Below are 23,058 nucleotides of genomic sequence, written 5' to 3'. Positions count from 1 at the left end.
TCTTTGTTGTGCTTTGTTTGGTTTATTTTCGATTTATGAGTTTGAATGTCCCTTTCGTCTCTATTTTACACTCTTTTCAATTTATTTTATTGTGTATTCTTATGTTGTATTGTTACCCCACTGTCCGGGGTTAGTGGGTGTGTTTGGCGTAAGCATAAAATTGAGAATGGAAATGGGGGATGTGTCAAAGAGACAACAACCCGACCGAAGAGCAGAAAACAGCCAAAGTCCACAATGGGTCTTCAACACAGCGAGAAAATCCCGCACCCGGAGGCGGGCTTCAGCTAGCCCCTAAACAAAAATGTGTACTAGTTCAATGAAAATGGAGGTCATACTAAACTCCAAAACATATAAATGAACTATAATTAAAAAACATACAAAACTAACACAGGTCAGAGGCTCCTGACTTGGGACAGGCGCAAAAATTCGGCGGTGTTAAACATGTTTTGTGAGATCTCAACCCTCCCCCTATACCTCTAGCCAATGTAGAATAAACAAACACACAGCAATACGCACAGTAAAACTCAGTTTAAAAGAAGTTCGAGTCCGATGTCAGAATAGGTAACAAAAGAAACTAAGCAAAATGACAATGATACATAAATTAACAAGGGACTACTAGCAGTTACTGTACATGGCAGCTCCACATCTCAATTAAACTGATTGAAAGATTATGTCTTCATCATATGAAAATCAAGCACAATCCCTCCCGTTAGGGGTTTAGTATCATACCATCATAAAATATATGAGAAGAACATAACACGTATCATGCCAACAACTGGTTTTAGAATAAATGTATTTATTTTCGATGCAAAGACCCTATGAGTGGATCAATATTCATACCAAAATATGCCATCTCTAATGACCTGACAACAGTATCGTAACTATATCCCTTCTGAATAATTCTGTTTGAAGGTTAAGTTAGCTTTTGAGGTGAATGCCGACATTTTTGTGCTTTGTATAGAATATTACCATAAAAAATTGGATGTGAAATACATGAACGTATAAGATGTCTGCATGTTGATTTATATTTACGAATGATGTTTAACCCCGCCACATTCTGTATGTGCTTGCCCCAAGTCAGGAGCCTTTATTCAGTCGTTTAATGCTGTATATCATAACATATTTTTGTTTTTTTTGTTTTTTTTTTTCGTTTGAAGTGTTTTACATTTTGCATTTAGGGGTCTTTAACAGCTTGCTATTCGGTATGGGTTTTGCTCATTGTTGAAGGTTGTACGGTAACCTATAGTTGTTAACTTCTACGTCATTTTGGTCTCTGGTGGATATTTGTCTCATTTGCTATTATACCACATTCTCTTATTTGTTTATTTTTTTTAATTGAAGTAATGAGAATATCCTGCCTATAGCCCTTGCTGTTGAGAAATGCGAGAACTCCAGATCCAGCGATAAAAAATGTAAAAAAAAATTTGAAAAACCGATCGTTGCTACTAGAATTTTCACATGTACCTTTTCTAATATATAGTCTTACCTGTCTGAAAGTTTAAAAGCCATTGTTCCAGTAGAAATCCAAATATATTCATTATCTCAATGTCGGATATTTTAATTGACTGTACAATCGCTTGCGAGTTACTGTACAATCACTTGGGCCTTTCCTGTACAATCGCTTGGTGAACTTCAAAAATTTGGTAAACAAAAATTGAATGGATGTAGAAATTATGTTAGTTGGCTTGATTTGTTTGATTCGTAGTTCAATGATTCAAAATATTCTAAATAAAGACTGTCCCTTATCACTGATATTTTCGATTGCAGGTTAAATTAATGACGCAAATGTCATTAAAATTATTATGAATCATCTTATTTTCGTGATATAGCTTTTTGTTTAAACATATTTTATTTGAAAAACATGAAACACAAAATACGATTACAGTTATACACAAAGAGAATTGGAAACAATATTGTTCTTATATTAATCCGTCTCCCTGTCAACAGAAAAAAAGGAAATGACTGCTATTCAAATGGTTAAAAAAATGTCACCAGGATGTGTTTCAAGGCTGTACCTATCAAATCCGAGAAAAAGAGGAAATTATTATAGACCAAAAAGTGATTTGATATATTAATGGAACAGAAGAGTTTCTAGTGTTTACGTTTTCGGGCATGTGAATAATTATGACGCTCAAGTAGGAAATGCTTACTGCTATCTATTCTGCGTCTATGTCTGCCACATTCATGAACAGATTTTACTTTCCATGAGATTTCTGTTATATTAATGTTCATTAAAACTACTGCAATCCAATGCAAAATATGTCTGGCATGAGGTTTTTTCTCCATATATATGTTACGATTTGATAACAGTAATTTGGTCTTGTTATCAAAAGTTGATTTAAACTTCAATTATACTACGGGTGCCACATGTGGAGCAGGATCTGCTTACCCTTTCCGAGCACCTGAGATCACCACCGGTTTTTGGTGGGGTTCGTGTAGCTCAATTTTTAGTTTTCTATGTAGTGTTTTGGGTACTGTTGTGTTGTCCTTTCGACGTAAATCGTTTTGTGCCATGGCATTGTCAGTTTATTTCGATTTATGAGTTTGAATATCCTCTTGGTATATTTCGCCTCTCTTTTACAGGACATTATATTTACATATAAGATGCTGATGACTGTATATATGTTGAATTATTGAATGTATCAAAAGTGTATGGTATCAGTAGCCCTGTAACTGTAATCTTAAAGTGAAATAATACAAAGTTTTGAAAATAAAACTCAGTGTTGATCATACATGTACATGTAGCATGTATGCATATTGTTAATGTTTTATTCTAATGAATAAGAACTGATGCATGTGTGTTTGTTGTTATGTAGTCAGTATAAGTTACCTACACATTTGCCGTTAGCATTTAGATTGCACCAATCTAACCATCAGCTGGACATCATTATGCCAAACTTTCTGCATTAGTTTATTATCGTGTATTAAGATATAGCTACTAGAGATTTACCATAGTTACAAAAAAAAAAATATAATTTGGTACGGCAGGCGTGCATTTCTTCTAAATAAAGTTCATCCGTGGTGCTCTTCACAAAAGACTTAGAGGACTAAATAAAGCACGAAATTGAAGACCATTTAAATCGGAAATTCCGTAAAAATTGAACCAAATACGACTTAGGCAATATATTCATAGACATAGAAATTCCATAGCGTTTCGAATAAATCAACTTATTATGTACACAAGATTTACTTAACTTACAGAAAATGAACATATCAATGACAAACATGACAAAGATACGATTTTGTACGCCAAACGAGCGCTAGCGTTTCGTCTACATAATACTCACCAGTGTCGCTATAATTAAAAACACTTTGAAGGCTAAATCGAATTCGAAGTTCAAGAGCATTAAAAACCGAAATTTCCGTAAAGTTAAATCAAATAATCTATGTTTTGGGATAGTAAAATGCCGCATGACGTTATGTTTTTATTATTGTAAAAAAATAGGGCTGCATTTGTACTTTGATGAATGATTTATGAAAGCTTATGACTTCTAAAGGTAAACAAGTATAAATTAAATTCAAGAAAAAGGTTTGCATTGAGGTCAATGGGAGATCTTTTATTGAATTTCTCCCTATAAGGTACATTGCAACATTGCTATTAATAACACGAGATTTCCCACTGATGTTCTATATTTACCAGACTTGTTAAAATCACGTGACTGATAAGAATTAACAACCGCGGTATAACAGATAGTAGATCATAGTAACCAAAGGGGTCTTAATTGTCACTGAGACAAAAATTGAATAAATCCCTTGACTTTAGTACAAAGATTTGAAGATTATAAACAAAACTAATATATCGTTGTTATTGCTCTCGATATTACTTCCATGCTTGCACCAAGGCATGTTTGGGTAATGCCAAAAATAGCTTTCAATAGTTTAGGAGGAAGTGGGGCTGTGGGGTCTTATATAATGGTAATGAAAGACAAATGCAGGATATAACATTTCATAAATAGCATGTTAAATATAAATGATTAAAACAATAATGCTAAACAAAACAAAAGTTGTATAAAATAAGATAAAGTGCAAAATAAGAAAAAAAATATTTCTTATAATAAAAACTTAAACGGAACGGTTATTATTCTTTATTAATTTATTAATCTTAATTAATTTTTGAATTGTTGTCTAACAAATTTTGATAATATTTTATGTTATACTGTTAGATTATACGAAGCTAATTTTTTAGGCACCGTAATGTATTCAAAAAATTAAATTACCGCTGTTTCTTTTGATTGTTGTATTCCAATGTACTGCTAGGTGTAAATGTAACTTTGCATTTTTCTGGGTTTTTATTTCGACACCGGAGACAATGGACAATGCAATGACATGTAGTCCCCAATTATTACATTAATCATAATTGCATTTTTTTTATTTGCTGTCCAAATGATCAAATGATATGACAGTGAATTCTTCTTTCTTTTAGGACTAAGAAAGATGAACCTTTTGCAAACGTCCACTTTATTTTTAACTTGTATGTCCTATAAAAAAAAGTGCGTATTTCAAAGTGTTTGTAATTTATTCGTCTCTTATGTTCATACAAAAACATTTTTGGTAGAGTGTTCAAAGTAGATGTTGAACGTTCGAGATTCAAGACATGACAGAGTTTTTAATGTGCTTTCTGGGATGTTTACATCATCTTCTGTTGCCAGTCCAAATAAAACGTTTGGCCATAAAAGACTTAATAAACGAGGTTATAATCATAATAATATTGCCGTCAGTTAAATCTAATTTTAGAACATAATTTTCCCATTGGAGTTATTTATAAAAATTCATTTCCGGGGCAGACATGAATGATATTGTCAGCTGAATGATACTGATGGACTTCCTTGAAAACAGAAAGTAAGATTTTTTTTTAATGTATCAGTAGTCTTTTATGCAACTGAATATTGGTAGTTTCCTATAGAAATGCTATAACGATTTGTTTTTATCATTTTAAACGAGATCATACATGGAATAATCATCCTACACTCCACGAAAGAAACCTGTTGACACTGTCATCAATCTGCCAGCAAATGTGTCAGCCATTGTTTAAGTGTAAGCAGTAAACTTGAAATTTCACTGTTTTTGTTCAAAATGGAAAAGAATTTATACAAATAAAATGAAGATTTTTAGAACTTAATACTTCAAGGGAAGTTAATTGTGTTCTAGTACATTTTAACATTTTTACAGACATTAAATGAAATGATGAGAGATTCTTAGAATAATTAAAAGTTGGTTTTTTTCCCTTTGTTTGTAGCGGACAAAGATAGAGATCTTGTTAATTGCGTTCAGACTATCTGATCATGTCGTTGACTATATCAGATATGGTAAGTGCATGATTTAATAAAATTCAGCTTACTTTTTTTTCTCTTTAACTTTGCCTTTTCTACTGAATTCAATTTTTAATCTCTTTCAACCCTTAGAGAGACTTATTACTGATGAAAATGTGAGAAAATATTCCAAAATAATAATTCTAATTTCAGGAAGAAGACTGTTTTGCTCTTTTTGATTCTGTCCCTTTGTATCGTTCAATTAAGCTGTTCACTGTCCATTCATTCTTTTTTACTTATCAATTGTTTCCTGATTTAACACATCAATATCTTCCAAAGATTTTCAATACCTTGCAAGAAATCTGATCATGGATATCAGGACTACATCCAGCATATATGTTTTGTTTAACAAGTTTACTAAGATTGTATGTGATATAATTAAGGTAGTTTATAAACCAAAGAACATTATCTGAATGTTTAAGTTGGAATAGAAGTCAATTAATACTGGTGATCTAATTTAGTAAACATATTTCACAGAAATATAATTATGTAGTTCTAATTCTATATTTCGTACCCGTATTAGTTTAAATGGGGATATGATTATTATGTTACGAATGAAATTAATAATCAATTATCGTTTAGAACAGGTACATTTGAAAAAAATGAAGTTTTTGCATGTTTTTTTTCTAACTTTTTCTGTCTTGTTTTAAAATTATCTACATATCTTTATTACTCAATTCAGTCCTCTGAAATAAAAAAAAAATAAATGATGTGTGCAATTAGTGGTACAATATTGACCTGTTCATCTTCTATTAAGAATCCATTGGTTTTTTTTTTCTTCTTTTTCTTGTTGTTAGTTTTTATTATAATAATTATTTTATTTCAATTTGAATTTGCCAATCTTGTACCAGACGGTTGTATTTGAAACTGCAAAAGATAGTTAAAATATGACAAAGCACCAATTAAAAAAAAACCGCACCACAACGTTCTTAAATGAAGCAAGACAAGACCAACATAAACGAAACAGTAACGAATTACACCGTTCTTAAATTGAAGTAGAATAAGAGCGCATTCTAAAAATGTGCACACGTTAAACGCTTGTGTGGCGATTCATTCTAAAAATATGAACACGGTCAATATTTTAAGACTTATAATAAAGATAGAAATAGGCATTTAATTATATTACATCAATTTAATACTAAACCAAGAGTCACAAGTTAAATATCACTTTTCCTATTGTTTTGTTTAACAAATGTTTCTATGCATTGTTGTAGCGTTTAAATGGGGATCAGGTGAAGAAATGGCTGTAACGTGTTATTGAGACAAAACCAGACTAAAACACCATATGATTGTTAAGAAAAAAAAAGAGATATGGGGTTTACCCAACGACAATAAATAGTAAAACGACATCCAGAGAGCAACATGCAGTTTTCAACATAAGACAGAGTTCCATACAATTGGCAAAGCTCTTAATTGTTCAAAGTCTATACATAATGTGAATGCATTAGAAAATATAACCAATGATCTGCTATTTACTTAACAAAAAATATCAAGATATGACATACGACAAATCAAGTGCATGCAAATGTAATGGTGTTAATCCAGTTTGTATCAATCTCAAAAGAGATTTAATACCGATCAAAATTATTTCATCCTAAAGTTAGCATTGTAAAATAATTATATGTTGATGATAAGATCAGAACAGTAAGAGTTAAATCAAGCTTTTTCATTGAAATTGCTTACAGTTCTGAAAATATTCTCATGCAATGTTTTAACGTTGTTCTGGAGAATACTTAAGAATTTGGTATATGTGTTATTTGTTTGCGTTAGTTAAATATAGTACATTATATCAAAACACTACTTTATGGCTGTTTGTTAATCAAATGACTGGATCCTTATAAAAAAAATATAGGTATATGTAATTACAGTGTTTTAAGCTTAAACCAGAACATTTAGAATGATATCAAGTTTTTCGGTTGTTATTTCTACGCATTTTTTTAGTGAAACTTTGTCCTAGAGAGCACGTGAAGTCATTGGTATTCCGTTTTATTGGTACAAAACCACCCCTTTAAAACGCCACTTGAATGTTGTTTTCCTATTCTAATGACTGAATCCTCATAAAAAAATCTATGTTACGTAAATAAGCTGAGGTGAACCCCTAAGCTTTTATGCATGCTTCGTTCCATATTTGAAAATGTTTTTTCTCAATTGTACTACCTTTTTTATAAATGGATGGACAACTTAAGGATAATTTTGTACCATTCGTATCGATAAAATTGACTTGGAACAGGTACATATGGAATACGGTAGGGTTAAAAATGTTAGCAAGTGTTCCACCGTCCCCTTACCTGGAATACTAATGTAACACCACAATATAGCACCAACGGTAAAATCAGTTGGAACAGGCTCGAATCAATGCTATGTGACATGCATGTATTAATGTATGTAAGTTATAGTTATATGACATGCATGTATAAATGTATGTAAGTACGTTATATGACATGCATGTGTATATGTATGTTAGAACGTTATATGACATGCATGTGTAAATGTATGTTAGTGCGTTATAAGACATGCATGTATAGTCGTGCATTAATGAAAGTCTGTGCGTATGATTGAATCTGTTTTGCTGCATAATCTTATACTCTTTTACAAAATATTCGAGATATATTGTTGTGCATATATTGGAGCTAAAGACTTTGCACTATTGACATATTTCTATTTATATTACTGGTTTAACATCTTTTTAGGTAGAGACTTTAAAGAATGCTATGCAAGATCTTCAACTGACACAGAACCGTGTCAAAGAGAGAACAAATGTTAAACACATGTAAGTTTGTAAAAATTCGTATCTTCACAAGAATCAAAAAATATTTAAGGTTGATAGCTTAGTACACCAAACTCGCATTTCTAATTTTCGGGCGCATATAAGGTGCTTCTGCAAGATAGATTATTTGTGACTGACAGTTTACAAGCAACGGCAACGATCATTGCACGTTATGAAAACTTACACCTAATTTTGTGTGCATGTATTTCTCATTTTTAGTAGCACGACTTCATAATTGTTTGTTATCTTACAGCAAAGCTGGACTCAGTAATGAGATAAAAGGACTTGAAGGTAGATTTTTTTTCTATTTGCATGTTTTCAATAAAATATGTGAATAATACAATATAATATACATCTGGTAAAAGAAAAGTTTTGGATTATCTTAAAGAATGCCATGTACATTAAATGCTAAACTATTATTTACAAAAACAATTATTGATGCCACACAGTTATGCATAGTAACACAGACGACGTTTAATTTAATTGTCATTTGACAAATCGACAAACCTCAGTAATTCTTTAACATTGATTTTAGTTGTTTTATAAAGGGCGACCGTTTTATGAACATGTATATAACGTTTTATAAAAAAAAATGAGACTGACGAAGGCGATTTGTTTAGACAAAATATTTGTCAACACGATTTTATAAATCCTTTTCGTATAGTACCATCTTATAAATATAATCTAGAAGGATATGGCAAGAAAGACCTAAATGTGACCATAAATGTTAAATTGTGTCATATTTAATTAAAATCCAGTTCTTAAAATTACAAAACTTAGGATAGACAAAAGATTAAAAAAGAAAACATTTCTTCCTGCAAATTGTATAGATCGATAGTTTTGAAAGCGTTTGAAGTATCATAGTATACCGGTCTTAACCAATTTTGTTGTTTTTAATTTAGTACATTTAAAAGGACCATATCTCTGGGAAACATTGACAACATCCTTCGACCAAAGTTAATTTGTGACGGCAAATTTATGTCAAGTTCTTCTGAAAAGTTATTTTGTCAATGCATCTGTTATCTGATGAGGCAACATTTAAAATATAATAATTTCTATAATAAATAATTGCAATGTTGACGTCATAATGACATTTAATTCGTATACACTTGTTGACTGTAATTATAACCCTTCTTGAAGCTACTCTTTTACAGTCATTGAAATGTTAAGTTCAAGGAAGAGAATATTGGTGTTTCCAAAGCATTTTTTATATAACTGATATATTAACGTAACAATGATTATGTTTTATATAAGGAATCGAGGAGCGTTTAGCAAATTTTGAGAATATTTCATGCAGAGATTCTTCTCAGCTGCAAGCAATACTGGGAACAGCAGAAAAGTTATCCGTGAAATTGGATATAGTTTCTATTGCCTTTAAGAACAGAACAAGCACTTCCAAACCTACAGAATTGAATAAACAAAGATTAACATCTGATACATATTCAAACCAGATAGAGCCAAATCAAGCAAAAAAAGAAACTATCACATCCTGTGAGCAGAATGTTAAAGAAATACATGGAAAAGGACAGAAAAGTTGTTCGAAATTCCAGAACGATGTAGCACCAGAAAAAGTAACAGACATGCATCGCCGAAGTCAGATAGAAGATAATGTCAGCAAAGTAGTTATTTTAAAACAAGAAAAGCAACCAAAGATAATACAATTTATAAACGGTTTCAAACATTGCAGAACCGATGACGACCTTGACAATAGAATGTGTTATAAGAGAAAGAAATGCTGTTTTCAAGGAGAAATGTTACATCCACTAATTGCAACAACCGAAAACCAGAATCATGAAGAACCTACGCCCAACATAACCATATATTATTTGAATGAAAGGTATCACATTATTTACAGATAAATTTATATGAAAACATACAGGAGATCTTAATACGTGTGTATAATAATAAAAGCATAAGTTGAGTTACATAAGTACAAGAGGTGTAAACGTCAGTTTGAAAACAAACTAGAATCATTTTGAAATAGAATAGAAAATGGAAATGGGGAATGTATCAAAGAGACAACAAACCCACCAAAGAGCAGAAAACAGTCGAAGGCCACCAATGATGGGCCTTCGACGAAGCGAGAAAATGTCGCACCCGGAGGCGGGCTTCAGATGGTCCTTAAACAATGATTATACTAGTTCAGCGAAATGGAAGCCACACTATACTCCGAAACATAGAAATGAACGAAAATTAAAAAGAAACTCAAAACTAACAAATGCGAGAGGTTCCTGACTTGGGACAAGTGCAAGATGTCAGAATAGGTAACAGAAGAAACTAAGCAAAATGAAAATAATAAACATAAATTAACAAAGGTTTACAAACATTTAGAGGTGCACATACGAACCATAATGAATTATGTCTTCATCGTATATTTTAAGTTCTTAATCACCCATAATATCTTTGTTTGTAATCGCCCATACTATCGTTGTTTGAAATTAACTGAGAATTTATAATTTAGAAATAGAAAAGTGGACAACATCAAGATGTATATTCAGTAATTTTAGGAGTAATATAAACCATTAAACAAAGCATGTAAAAATGTTGCCATTGAATCACAATATTTTTCAAAACCTTCTTTTACGGCTTTGTTGGAATTTAAAAATACCTTGTATCATCATATACACTTTCGTTTCTTTGCTTTTGTTCGATACGGAATGACTCATTACAGTATGGGACAATACCACTAAAAACTTGGTGCGTCCGAAGCACCTGGATTGACCTTTGTCCTCAGGAACGTTCAAAAACCGAAAGCCAAGGGTGTTTAAAATTTGTGGAGCTCAATCACCAAATGTGACCTAAACAATATAGGCAAAATAGTCCGGGGCAACTTTGCCTGATGGAGTTTGGACCATTGATTTTTTAGGAATTCCTATATTTTAAGAAATGTATGTAATTAATCATGTCAGTGCTTACGGCTATTTTGTTTGTCAGGAGACAAAACAAGACAAACGTTAGATCATCTGAAAGACCGAGGGGAATAATGACATTGGCTCAGAATGCTGTAAGAGGTAATTATTACAAGATAATCGTAAGTTTTATGACCAATGACAATAAATCATGTTAGAACCGAAGCACAGATTACTGAACTGAAATTAAACTCATGGACTAGCACTGAAATAGTAGTGATATCGACTCATTGCTAGTAAATGAAAAAATACCACTCAATGAATTTCGTACGTACGTAGCGCTTTTCTGGATTGACTAACATCAGGGATGCTCAAACCAAACAATTTTAAAAGCAGAGAGGATAAATACATATATATGTCATTATCTATGTTTCCGAAAGAGACAGAAACAAAATATTGATTGATAAGGTTATGTCATATCATATATTTGACGGTCTTTGGTGAACAAAAAAATCAGCCCATAAGTGACAATCATAAGGTAATTGGTTGGTGTACACTAGTCCAAACTAGGTGAACAATAATGAACAAATAAAAACAATACTAGTAAACAGTTTAAGTTCAAAATATTGACTATGACAGTAATCTAACATTACAAAGTAAGTTTAAAATGGTAAGTAAAGCAAATAACAGAATGTATTTAGCGACCTCAATCAAAAGGCAATCAAACATTTTTAGCAGATTATAATACAGGAATAAGGTAATTTAAAAACAACAAGTAGATGAACAGACTATTAAACGCAGACACATACAAATATAGTTTGTTCTTATGTAGTGCTGTAACACAACTGTCCCAGGTTACGGGAGGGTTGAGCGCTCACAAACATGTTTAACCCCGCCACATTCTTTATGTGCCTGTCCCTCGTCAGGAGCCTGTTGTTCAGTGGTTGTCGTTGGTTCATGTCGGTCCTATTTATTTTTTCGTAAATTGTTTTGTTATGAATTAGGCCGTTTGTTTTCTCAATTGGCTTGTGTGATATTTTTCATGTCGTGGCCTTTTATAGCCGCCTATACGGTATAAGATTTTCTAATCGTTGAAGGCCGTACGGTTGCCTATAATTGCTTACATCCACTTTATTTGAACGTTGGTGAATAGTTGTCTCATTGGCAATCATACCACATCTCCTAATTTTTACATATAACAATTTAAACTAACGGGCCATATCATACTCCAATCACAGAAAGGTTATCAGGTTCTCCAGAAAGGAGAGCAATATAAATTGTTTTAAAGGAATAACACAACAAGTACTGTCGGATATATATGTGTGTTTGTGTTTGGTACAAATATTTGCCAAATTTCTTCATCTTTTAGATTTTGACAGTAGACAGAAGGTTCATTCATACGAAGAATGGTTCGAGATCGCAAAACAATCGCATATGGAAGGTAAACAGTAAAATAACAAAAATACCGACCTCCAAGGAAATTCCAAAACGGAAAGTCCCCCATCTATTGTTGTGACGTCAAAACACGCCATAATTGACATAGTTAACATAAGTAGCTCTTGTACATGTAGTTGATGTATTTTTAGGTTCTATTTGGAAATGATTTAACCATAAGCGTATTCCATTTACAACAACATCTTTGCTTATGCCGTGATAACGTGGTTTAGTTACGCTATAATATAGGTATATCTAATCTAAGAAATGAAGTTTTTCAAAATTTCATAAAACATAAAGCCCTCTGATATTTTTACGTTGACATTTAATTCAGATGTAAGCTACATTCTTAAATTTACGTTGTCAACTAATGGCTATTATCATATTTCCTCCTTTTGTCGATTACTAATTAAACAAAACATATGCTTTAAGTCATTGTTAGTAGTGATGATTTACAGCCGGCCTGGGGAGATGTCTAAATTTAAAATGAAAGAAATAGAAAAATACACAAAACAGCAAAACTGATCAGCAATACGAGATCAATAAAAAAGAAATTTAGCCATGAATTATACCCTTGTTTATAATGTTGGAGAATGGCCATTTTTAAAGAGATTAAGGTGCGCGATGAGGCTCTTTAAAGTCTGTAGTTGAATAAACTGGTTACTGCTTTACATTGGTTTTTGTAACATTAAAACTAAAGTGCTCTAGAATGTTATGTTTCAGTCGTTCTTCCTCATAATATAACAGCTGTGTTCTTGTTGATATTGGTTTACATCTATATATTTACAATCTTTACCTACCTTGCAAAGCATAATGTGTTTTTTTCAAAGCGTTTACTTTTTATTTTACAGTTGGAATGAAATTGGCGTTGAGCAATGGGAAAAGGAGTTCCCGCGGACATAACTATATGTTACTGTTGGATACATCAGAGAGTATGCATGGAGAAAAATTTGATACAATGATAAAAACTGCTACAAACTTCATCGATGGTAAAAAATCAATCATTACAATTAAATGTCATATAGATAATATTAAATGAAATGCATGTTTTAAATCATTTTAGTTTTTATACAGAGCAACTATGAAGTTCAGAGAGAAACAAGCTGTTCTTATTTTTTTAAAAGCGGAAAAGACTTAAATTTGAATTCATAAAAAGGTAAATCAAAACTCAACATACACTTACTTGCTTCGTTTAAAATTAGAACGAGCTAATAATTATTACAACAAATGTATGATACCAATTTCCATTGGTACGGCAGGTGTTAGATGAATGAATTTCAGCAGATACGCTCAGGACCCTGTAAAGTTTAGAAAGGAAACAAAAACATAACTCAAAACCACAGAAACAGGTCATCCAAAACGATTTTCAACTGAATATAGGTGCCTTTAGTTATTTTCCAATTGATAATTGTTGACATTACGATTTGTACAGGTCTGCATCAGGTCAGTTTAAGAATCGGTATACGAGATAATGTTGGACTAGCTCATTTTGGAAAAGACACTGAATTAATTACGCATCCTATAGCGGAGTATGATGATATCAAGAGAGAAATAGGTACATTATATATCCTATAAATTTATATTTCATAATAAAGGAATAAACAATACAAATCAAATTCCAATGTTATGAATATGTTTAATAATTCAATATTGGAAACTTAGTATAATATTTAATTATCCAGATGTGTTACATGGTTACGTGAATTAAATTCCAATATGAATATTCAGACATTCATAACCAATCATATGATTTTTATGAACTGAACTTTTGTCTCTCTTCTATTCTTTTGTGCTTATAATTCATGATCGTTTTTTCTATTTATCTTTAGTTCAAAAATCAGAATTATATTTCAGCCAAGTTGAGACCTGGTGGTCCATCTCCACTAGCAGCCGGTATGTTGATGGCATTGTCTGGAATTCATAACTGTAAGTTTATTTTACATTTCATAGGCACATATTCCATATTGTTACTCTTATCTATCTGTCAAAAGAAAAAATGCAAGATATTTTTGTTTTCTTTAGGAGATAACTGTTTTGTATTTTAAGCTTGGCCTTCGTTAAACGTTGATTTTACTGTTGCAAATTGAGTTTACCTAGCGATGCGTTGGTAAACTCAATTTGCGACGGTCAAATCTACGATTTGCCAAGGCCAAGCTTAAAATACAATACAGTTATCTCCATTATAATGCCACATATCAAAATAAATTCCATTTTAGTAAATGTTTTAGGTTAAAAATGCCATAAATGAAAAAGTCCGCGAAACTGTTACGTCGTCTTTGGCATTTAAACAATATGACGTCATAGGTATACTCCCGATGTCTAGCTTAAACACTAGACGTATTTATACTTTTCGTATGCTTCTGAAGGGTTTAAATATTGACAAAAAGAAAATTTTGAGGCACAAAATGTGACTTTTTTGTTTATGTTTTGAGAAATTACATACCAAAATAATTCGGTATTCAAAATGGTGGCTTTCCACAGTTACGGACTGGTAGAACGTGGAATCTAACCCTTCAAAATAATTGTCAACGTTCAATGAAAATTATCGTTCCAAACGAATTGCATTAAAATGTGATTTTGATTATTTTGAATGATTATAAAAGCAATACTCATTTTCTGACAAGATAGTATGCATATCTATATCTAGATTCTATGATTTTTTTAAATCAATTAAAATGAGGAATTTTCATAAAGGTGGTCCCACTACCCTCGAGAACCATGAGTTCCTACCGTACATTATTGTGATAACGGATGGAATTCCAACTAGCGTTGATGCTACTAGTGAAGCGGACAGAGACAGTATTGGAATGATGGAAGAGTCGTCTATACCAGATTTATTGGTAAGTATTAATTAATTTTAGAACAGATAGACTACTCATTCAATCAGGATATTACTGGTTATATCAAGCCTTTCGATTTTTAGGAAATCAAATGATATTTCAATTATGCTCATAAACGATTTATTTATTTTCCAGTGAACGCTAAATGGCCGAGTCCGAAGAACTTTTCTGGATTAAACTTCATCAGGAACGTTCAAGCAGAGTTATTCATGAAACACGTCTCCTGTCTCATTAACATTATAATTGGTGCTAGTTGCATAAAGTGGTCGAAAAACAAATTAAGAGATTAACTTGTGAACATTTTTTTTTAATTTGATAACAAAAAATTACACAACACTTAATAATTTCATGCGCCCGAAAATGCTTTTATGGATTTACCTTCAACAGGAAGGCTAAAAGTTGAATATTTGAAAACTAAATAATTTGATAAATTTTGATAAGGACGGGAGTTTTTAATGTTCGTTCAAAATAAATGCTTTTTTTAATTTTGGTTCATTTATATGTTTCGGAGTTTAGTTTGAAGTCCATTTTTGCTGAACTAGTACACATGTTTGTTTAGGGGCCAGCTGAAGCCCGCCTCCGGGTGCGGGATTTTCTCGCTGTGTAAAGGACCTGTTGGTGACCTAGGGCTGTTTTTTGCTCTTTGGTCGGGTTTGTGTCTTTTTGACACTTTCCCGTTTCCATTCTCAATTTTAATTTCGAGCATTTTGTTAATGAAACAAATAAAATTGTTTTAACATAATTGTGTAAACGTATTTCTGTTAGGTAGACCAACATTCAAAACTAAAAACTCTGTTGCATACTCTATTTCCATTTTGAAGGATTTTTTTTCCTAATCCTTGTTTAACATATTTTTATAATATGATAATGTGACTTTTGAAGTCCAATCTGTCAAATTACTATACAATATACTTTCAACTACCCATACTTTATATTATATTTTTTGTATAATTAGATATATAGTGTGAATCCAAACACGAATAAGTTGTAAAATTCAATTATAAGAAATCGTCCGTCCCATGAAATATTCATTGCATTTTTTACAAGAAAAAAATTAGAACCTATTGGTTTTTTATATTAGCATGCTATATTGTGTGATACGTTTCCACCGTTCATCAATTCATTGTTTACAGAATACTTATAGCGGTAGTATCATTTGTAAACAATGTCTCAAAGAATATCTTGTTTTAAACATTTTACTTTACTTCCAGAATATGTTGCAATTCGCGAGTGAAATAGGTAAAATTGTTCAACATATTGCACATAGAGGAACGAAAATATTTTGTGTACCAATAGGAGCTGCGAACACTGATGTAAGTTTTTCTTATCAATTTAATTATTATAAATACTGTCATAATATTATGTTACGCTTTGTAAAACCTAGTTTAAGATATCAGGCTTATAATTTGATACTCCAGACGCACATTTTGTCGGTTGCATAATAGTGTTTTGTCTAAATAAAGCTTTTAGTTAATCATATTTCCCTTTTCTCTCTTTTTTTTCTTTAAAAGACGAATTGTTAAAGAAGGAGAATATGTTTTTTTTTGTATTTGATAACATGACGTTGTAAAATGTTTCAACCCGTGAATGAATGTTAAAAGTATGAAAAAAAATCTTCTATTTTGATTTTGAAATTATCGAATGTAAACCTAGAACGTCTGTGTCATATTTGATATTGTTCTCTCAAAGATTTAAATAATGCTGAATTTTCTAGAGAAAAGTTTTGGTTAATTTAGAATTACTTCTTATGTTCTGAATAAAAGATGTCAAATATGATTTCATTTAAGATTATGAGTATGGTTGTTAAAAAGACTTTTGGCAAGTTCATACCACCAGATCAGATTCAACGTCTTACACAAAATACACAAGTTCTGGTAAATATATTATATTAATGTTTTCCAGGCTTCAAAAATAGGTACATGTTAACTTTTATCTTTCATCACATTCCCTCTGTTATCATTTTTTTAAGTATTTTTCAACTATTTCTGTGGACGCAATTCCTACTAGTCGAAACGTTAACAGTAGTATATATAAGTATTTACAAACAACTATTTGACTTTGAATATACTTTTTAATGCCCTAATAGGTAATTCAAAATAACGAAGTTTGTCTTCTTTCTGTCTGAGATGGGAGACAGGACTACAAAAATAAATAAAAGGAGAGGTACGCCATGCGTCGATGAAGCAGCAGCACAACAACACAAAAAGACAGGAATGTAAACTATATCAAACTAAAAAAGGGCAGTTGAAGACGAACTTATTCCTATTAACTTAGTTCGTTTTTGAAAGAATTAACATTTTCGATGATATTAGAATACTTTACTGGACAATTTGTTTAGGATTTTAATTGAAAAATATGTTATATTTTTTAGTCATTTGTATATTTTATCTAAAAAAAACATTCAATTTAATTTTGGTCGTTTCTATTGTGATAGAAACAACACCTTTTGGTGGGTAGGGTGGTTTTTTTCCTTGGGGGATTTGAATTTCTTTGATATTTATAATCTTGCTTTTCAGAGACATATTTAACTATAATCTACTGCCATGAACTATTTAATTGATCTAAAGTTTTATTTTTTCTTTAAAATAGTTGTATCAAGACAGCAACGTATAGCGTTTGTTGTCGTTAACTTTTTATTTTGCAAAGTTACTTTCTATGTTTCTTCATTATTTGGATTCTTCCATTCTCCGAATCATAGTGAGGTTTCAGCATAAAAACTAGAAATATGTCAATTTAACAGCACTCAAAACACAGGATTCAGAAGCTTGATTGGTAATTTTACCACAGACATACGACAGAAGTATGCAGTTATGATTCCTTTTGTATTTGATAGGTAAAAAGAGATTATGTAACAAGATTGTGTCTTTTGGACACTATTTCCGACTATTCAATTTATGCATTAAATCTATGAAGTAAACAAAAGTAGGAAGATACCAAAGGAAGAATCAAAACTTACAATTCAAAGAGAAACCGACAGAGGCATGACAGAAAACGATGAAAAGACAAACAACAGTCTACAAAAGACTACAAAAAACTAAAGGCCGAGCAACACGAAAATGACTGGTATAATCTTTTCATTAACAACAAATGAGAGGTGTGATGAGATGATTAAAGCCGTAAATTTTCTCCTTGACAACAATTATGTACGTTTCCGCAATTAAGTTTATCGACAGTATCTAGGTATGCCTATGGGCACCAATTGTGCCCCTTTAATAACAGACTTGTTCCTGTACTGTTATGAATCACAGTTTATGGCCAAACTCAGTAAAGACGCGTCTAAATTCCATTTAATTGGTACATTCAACACCACTTACCGTTATCTTGATGATATTTTTTCGTTAAATAATCAAGAATTCTCTAAATATACTGCCGAAATTTCATTAGTTGGTATTGGTTTTGAACTAACTATCAGTAACTACAAGTAGCTCATATCTATTCTTTGTATCTTTTGTTGTTAGGGATGTATAAATACCCTGCCATGTCCAGTCTGTGTTTTTTGTTAGATGTGTTTCTGCTTTGTATCGATCTAATGAGTTAAGCGCTTTTCAACTGATTTTTATAGTTTGTTCTTATGTTGTGCTGTAATACCACTGTCCCAGGTTAGGGAGAGGGTTGAGCGCTCACAAAAATGTTTAACCCTGCCACATTATCAATGTACCTGTCCCAAGTCAGGATCCTGTGTTTCAATGGTTGTCGTTGGTTCATGTCTGTCATATTTGTTTTTTCGTAAATTGTTTTGTTAAGCATAAGTTAGTTTTTTCAATTGAATTGTTTTATATTTTTCATGTCGGGGCCGACTATACGGTATGGGTTTTTCTCATTGTTGAAGGCCGTACGGTTGCCTATAATTGCTTACATCTAATTCATTTGAACTTTGGTGGATATGTGTCTCAATGGCAATCATACCACATCTCCTTATTTTTATATTCAGTTCAGTTACTTAATTTTTCAATGATACAGTTTTAAGATAGTTCTATCTTTTCATAGATTTTTGAAGATTAGTTTTTTTAATTTTATGTTTATGTCTGATCTATGGTCATGTCTATTATTTTTGTTTAAACTTTACAACACGACGCAATTTGACGATGACAATTGAGGTTGCGGATCGGCAATTTTCAAAAGCGGGAGGAGGGCCCCTGAAAAAGGTAGGGTCAGTTTCCCCTGTATTTCCTTCACTCACAAGGCCGAAATCTTAATGTTTCAGGTCCTACTGGAATTTTAGAATCAAACGTGATTTCACCTTAATCAAAATAAATCCATAAATCAAAATTTCATTCAGCGCATGATGTCCGACAGAGTTAGACGATTCTTTGTAACGTTTACATTGTTAACGTTCTGAATTTGCGATCGTATATTAACAAATCAAATCAAATCAAATATTTTATTGTCTTATAAACTTTACAGTTTGTGACCAACATGTATTAACACAATAAACATATATACATACATATCAAACAAACACAATAAAAACAGCATCAAAATTTATAAAAACAAACAAGTTGTTAAGAGTCCCCTGCCCTCAGTTCTAATGACTTTTTCAAGAAGGATCCTAACTTATTTGTTTGTAAAGGCGTTGATGGATTTAGTAAATAATGATTTTTTTCTTCTTCATTTAAATTATTAAAGTTATTATTTTCAGTACATATGTGTTCAAAAAAGGCATTTCTTAGTGTTTTATTATAATCACAATAGAGTAAAAAATGTTTCTCATCCTCTAGTATTTTACATTTATGACAAAGTCGTTCCTCTCATGGGATTTTAAAATATCTCCCCTTTTCAATTAAGAGGGAGTGATCACTTAGTCTAAATTTAGTGATCAATCTCCTTATCTGAAAAATAGATATATTTAGATAAGATTCTAGTTTGCAATCCTTTTTAAGTTTTTTATATAGATATAATTTACTTTTATCATCAATGTTTTCAAATTTAGTTTCAATTAAATCTTCATATCTATTTTTCATTTTTAACTTTATATCGTTTTTTATTAACAAACACGTCGCACTTAGGATCATTTCGTTATTTTCAATGCAGCAATATAAACATGAAAAACATAAGACATTAAAAATTGTATACCATAATTCGTTTGAGATAGGTTTTATCATCCAAATAATGGTGTTAATCAGCCGATATGTGCATTTATTTTAGATTTATAGAAAAATCTAAACTTTTTGGAAAATTTCGTAGTTTATACCAGTCCAATTCAAATCTACAGATAAAAATAATTTAAGTTATGTCTACCGTTTACATGGATTATTCTTATACAAACAGCACATCCCATTTAAGTTTGGGGGTTATAAAAAAAATAGTAGTACTTCGTCTATTTTTATCACGATTACGTCATCTATTTTTATCTAAAGGAAACGAAGAAGAAAGTAGCATGGAAATAATGATGCTAACATGGATAATAAGTATTATTTCATTTAAAGTTACCAACCTTGGCTTAGTATAAAAAGCTTTGAATGCAATTTTATTTGTTTTTTTATCAAAACTTGTTACGCATATACATACGTTTGTGATCAATCCACTATGCAGTGAAGAACAACTGTTTCAGAAATAGTAATGCATACATTGTAACTGTCTTTTCGTATGAACACCAGATGATGCATGTGATACGCGATTTTTTTTTTTCTTTCCTGAACTTTTGTTTAAAAGCAAGAAACTTTTAAATTTATGTGACAAATAACGGTGTAATATATACACTTATTAATTGGTTATGAGGGTAAAGGAATTTTGTTGTCTATGAGATATCAACTATTGCTCGAGGCCAGATAGTGTATTTGAATTTCTTTGAAAATGCTGTTTTTCGTTATAATAAACACTTTATTATTGATTATGAGTATAATAGCAATAAATGATAAACTGTTTGGTTAAAAAGAACAGAGAATTTATATTTAAAGATGCACGACTTAACCTCCTTAATTATATAAACTGTAGAAAACGAACATTGTATTGTATTATTTTTAATTTTAGTTTCTTGTGTACAATTTGGAGTTTAGTATGGCGTTCATTATTACTGAACTAGTATATATATTTGTTTAGGGGCCAGCTGAAGGACGCCTCCGGGTGCGGGAATTTCTCGCTGCATTGAAGACCTGTTGGTGACCTTCTGCTGTTGTCTGTTCTATGGTCGGGTTGTTGTCTCTTTGACACATTCCCCATTTCCATTCTCAATTTTATTGATTCCTATTGTAACCTCTGTTTGATGTGAGAAGTGAGCAAAAACATTTTCAACTTGGCTATATTCTCTTTTGGATCTCCCCCTGTTAAATACATTGCTAAAAGTCGTTTCATGACCTCTTGGCGTGCTTCTTTTAGACATCTTTGAGATCGATACCGGAACCAAGGAAAGTTGAATGTGTTGAAATTCTCCTCTGTAAATGTTAGTGTGAACTCAATATATACGTCTATTCATTTATATTGTTCTAAATCTGAAAGTATTATATCGATGATTACTTGACTCATAAATACAGTTATTTTTCTCTAAATGGTGAAGATTTTTTCAACCTCTACATAACATAATAGTACAAATTACATGTATATACAATTTAAGATGTCGATATGAGAATAAGTATTAATATATGTATCAGTTAACATATTTCGTCGAAGGGACTGTGCTGTGTATAGTTAACTTTTTATTCGTCTAATGTGATGTTCTACATAAAGTCGTTTTGCTTAAATCTTTCCGTTGAGGTGATCTGATTTCCTATGTCTAAACAATGACGAAATGACTTACACAGATTGATGCAGGGCATATCTCCAGAGGAGACATTACCATTACGTAGTTATTGTCACTTGCTTGTTGGCACCATTTATCTAGCTGAACACCCAATTGTTATCCCATATACTTCAAGAAGGTTACGCTACTAAGATGGGATAATCACGATCAACGCAAACTTGTCAACGAGATGATTTGAGAAAGAAGAGTAAATGTAAAAATCCCAATATACGAACGAAAATTTATTAAATCATAAGCGATATTGCACCAGTTGTATAACTATGTGCAGCACTGTCCCTTCGCTGAAACATTCTTCATGATTAATGTGCATCATAAATGAAGTTATACCGACATATTTAATTGTGATTTACTTGATTAGTGTATTCAGTAAAGGTTGAAATAATAATATTCACTATTTGAAAAGATTCATGTGAATTTATGTTTCATGTAATATTCGATGTGATATTTTCAGAAAATTATAATTGAATATACGGGTTGAGTTCATTAAAACTAAATAACACATATATTAAGTTCGTTAAAACTATGAAATAACACATATATTAAGTTCGTTAAAACTATGAAATAACACATATATTTAAACATAAAAAAATGCAACTTACTCAACTATACTTTGTTTCGGTATCAGTATCAGTTTCGGTTTCAGCTTTGGCTTATGGTGAAGTTGTCTTTTTATGAGATTTTGTTGAGAGTTATTATTCCATTGACAATCTTATCCAAATGTATATCAATAATGGGGGCTCCAACAAGGTTGTAATTATGACTAATAAATTTCAGCTCCATTCATCAATAATAGCAAACCAATTGGAGACAACTTCTGAGATTAATAGATCTACCGTAAAAACAGCTGTTCGTTCTGCTAGTTCGCCTAGTCTGCAGGAATTAGATGCATATGTAAGTTGTTCGAATTTTTATAACCTTAAAATAAACTTTTACTGAAAGTACGCTTCATTTAGGGATACATTTATTTCATCTTTACAGACTATATATGGTTCAGAAAGAAAATGCGTAGAATAATGTTTGTACTAAATACAAAAAAAAAACATTTTATTTACAGTGTATTTTGATATTTAGAAGAATAAGAGCCGAAAACATAATTCAAAATGAAAACAATATAATAGTAATA

The 23,058-nt window shown here is 31.4% G+C and overlaps 1 protein-coding gene across 1 annotated transcript in view; it reads left to right on the top strand.

Annotated features, from left to right (window-relative positions):
- Positions 1-4,781: 4,781 nt before the first annotated feature.
- LOC127734651 (uncharacterized) overlaps positions 4,782-23,058 on the top strand; it is a 29,578-nt gene continuing 11,301 nt past the window's right edge. The window contains exons 1-14 of the mRNA XM_052244640.1: positions 4,782-4,839; positions 5,237-5,306; positions 8,000-8,079; positions 8,330-8,367; positions 9,331-9,913; positions 11,011-11,087; positions 12,295-12,366; positions 13,211-13,348; positions 13,792-13,914; positions 14,214-14,285; positions 15,054-15,199; positions 16,411-16,512; positions 16,987-17,073; positions 22,710-22,826. Coding sequence (XP_052100600.1) covers positions 5,283-5,306; positions 8,000-8,079; positions 8,330-8,367; positions 9,331-9,913; positions 11,011-11,087; positions 12,295-12,366; positions 13,211-13,348; positions 13,792-13,914; positions 14,214-14,285; positions 15,054-15,199; positions 16,411-16,512; positions 16,987-17,073; positions 22,710-22,826 — 1,659 coding nt within the window. The 5' untranslated portion in view covers positions 4,782-4,839; positions 5,237-5,282. The remainder of the gene's footprint in view (positions 4,840-5,236; positions 5,307-7,999; positions 8,080-8,329; positions 8,368-9,330; positions 9,914-11,010; positions 11,088-12,294; positions 12,367-13,210; positions 13,349-13,791; positions 13,915-14,213; positions 14,286-15,053; positions 15,200-16,410; positions 16,513-16,986; positions 17,074-22,709; positions 22,827-23,058) is intronic.

The sequence above is a fragment of the Mytilus californianus genome, unplaced genomic scaffold (assembly GCF_021869535.1).
Source record: "Mytilus californianus isolate M0D057914Y unplaced genomic scaffold, xbMytCali1.0.p SCAF_3, whole genome shotgun sequence".
In the NCBI taxonomy this organism is placed as follows: domain Eukaryota; kingdom Metazoa; phylum Mollusca; class Bivalvia; order Mytilida; family Mytilidae; genus Mytilus; species Mytilus californianus.
The sequence above is the reverse complement of the archived record's forward strand: the minus strand, read 5'-3'. Positions and strand labels throughout refer to the sequence as shown.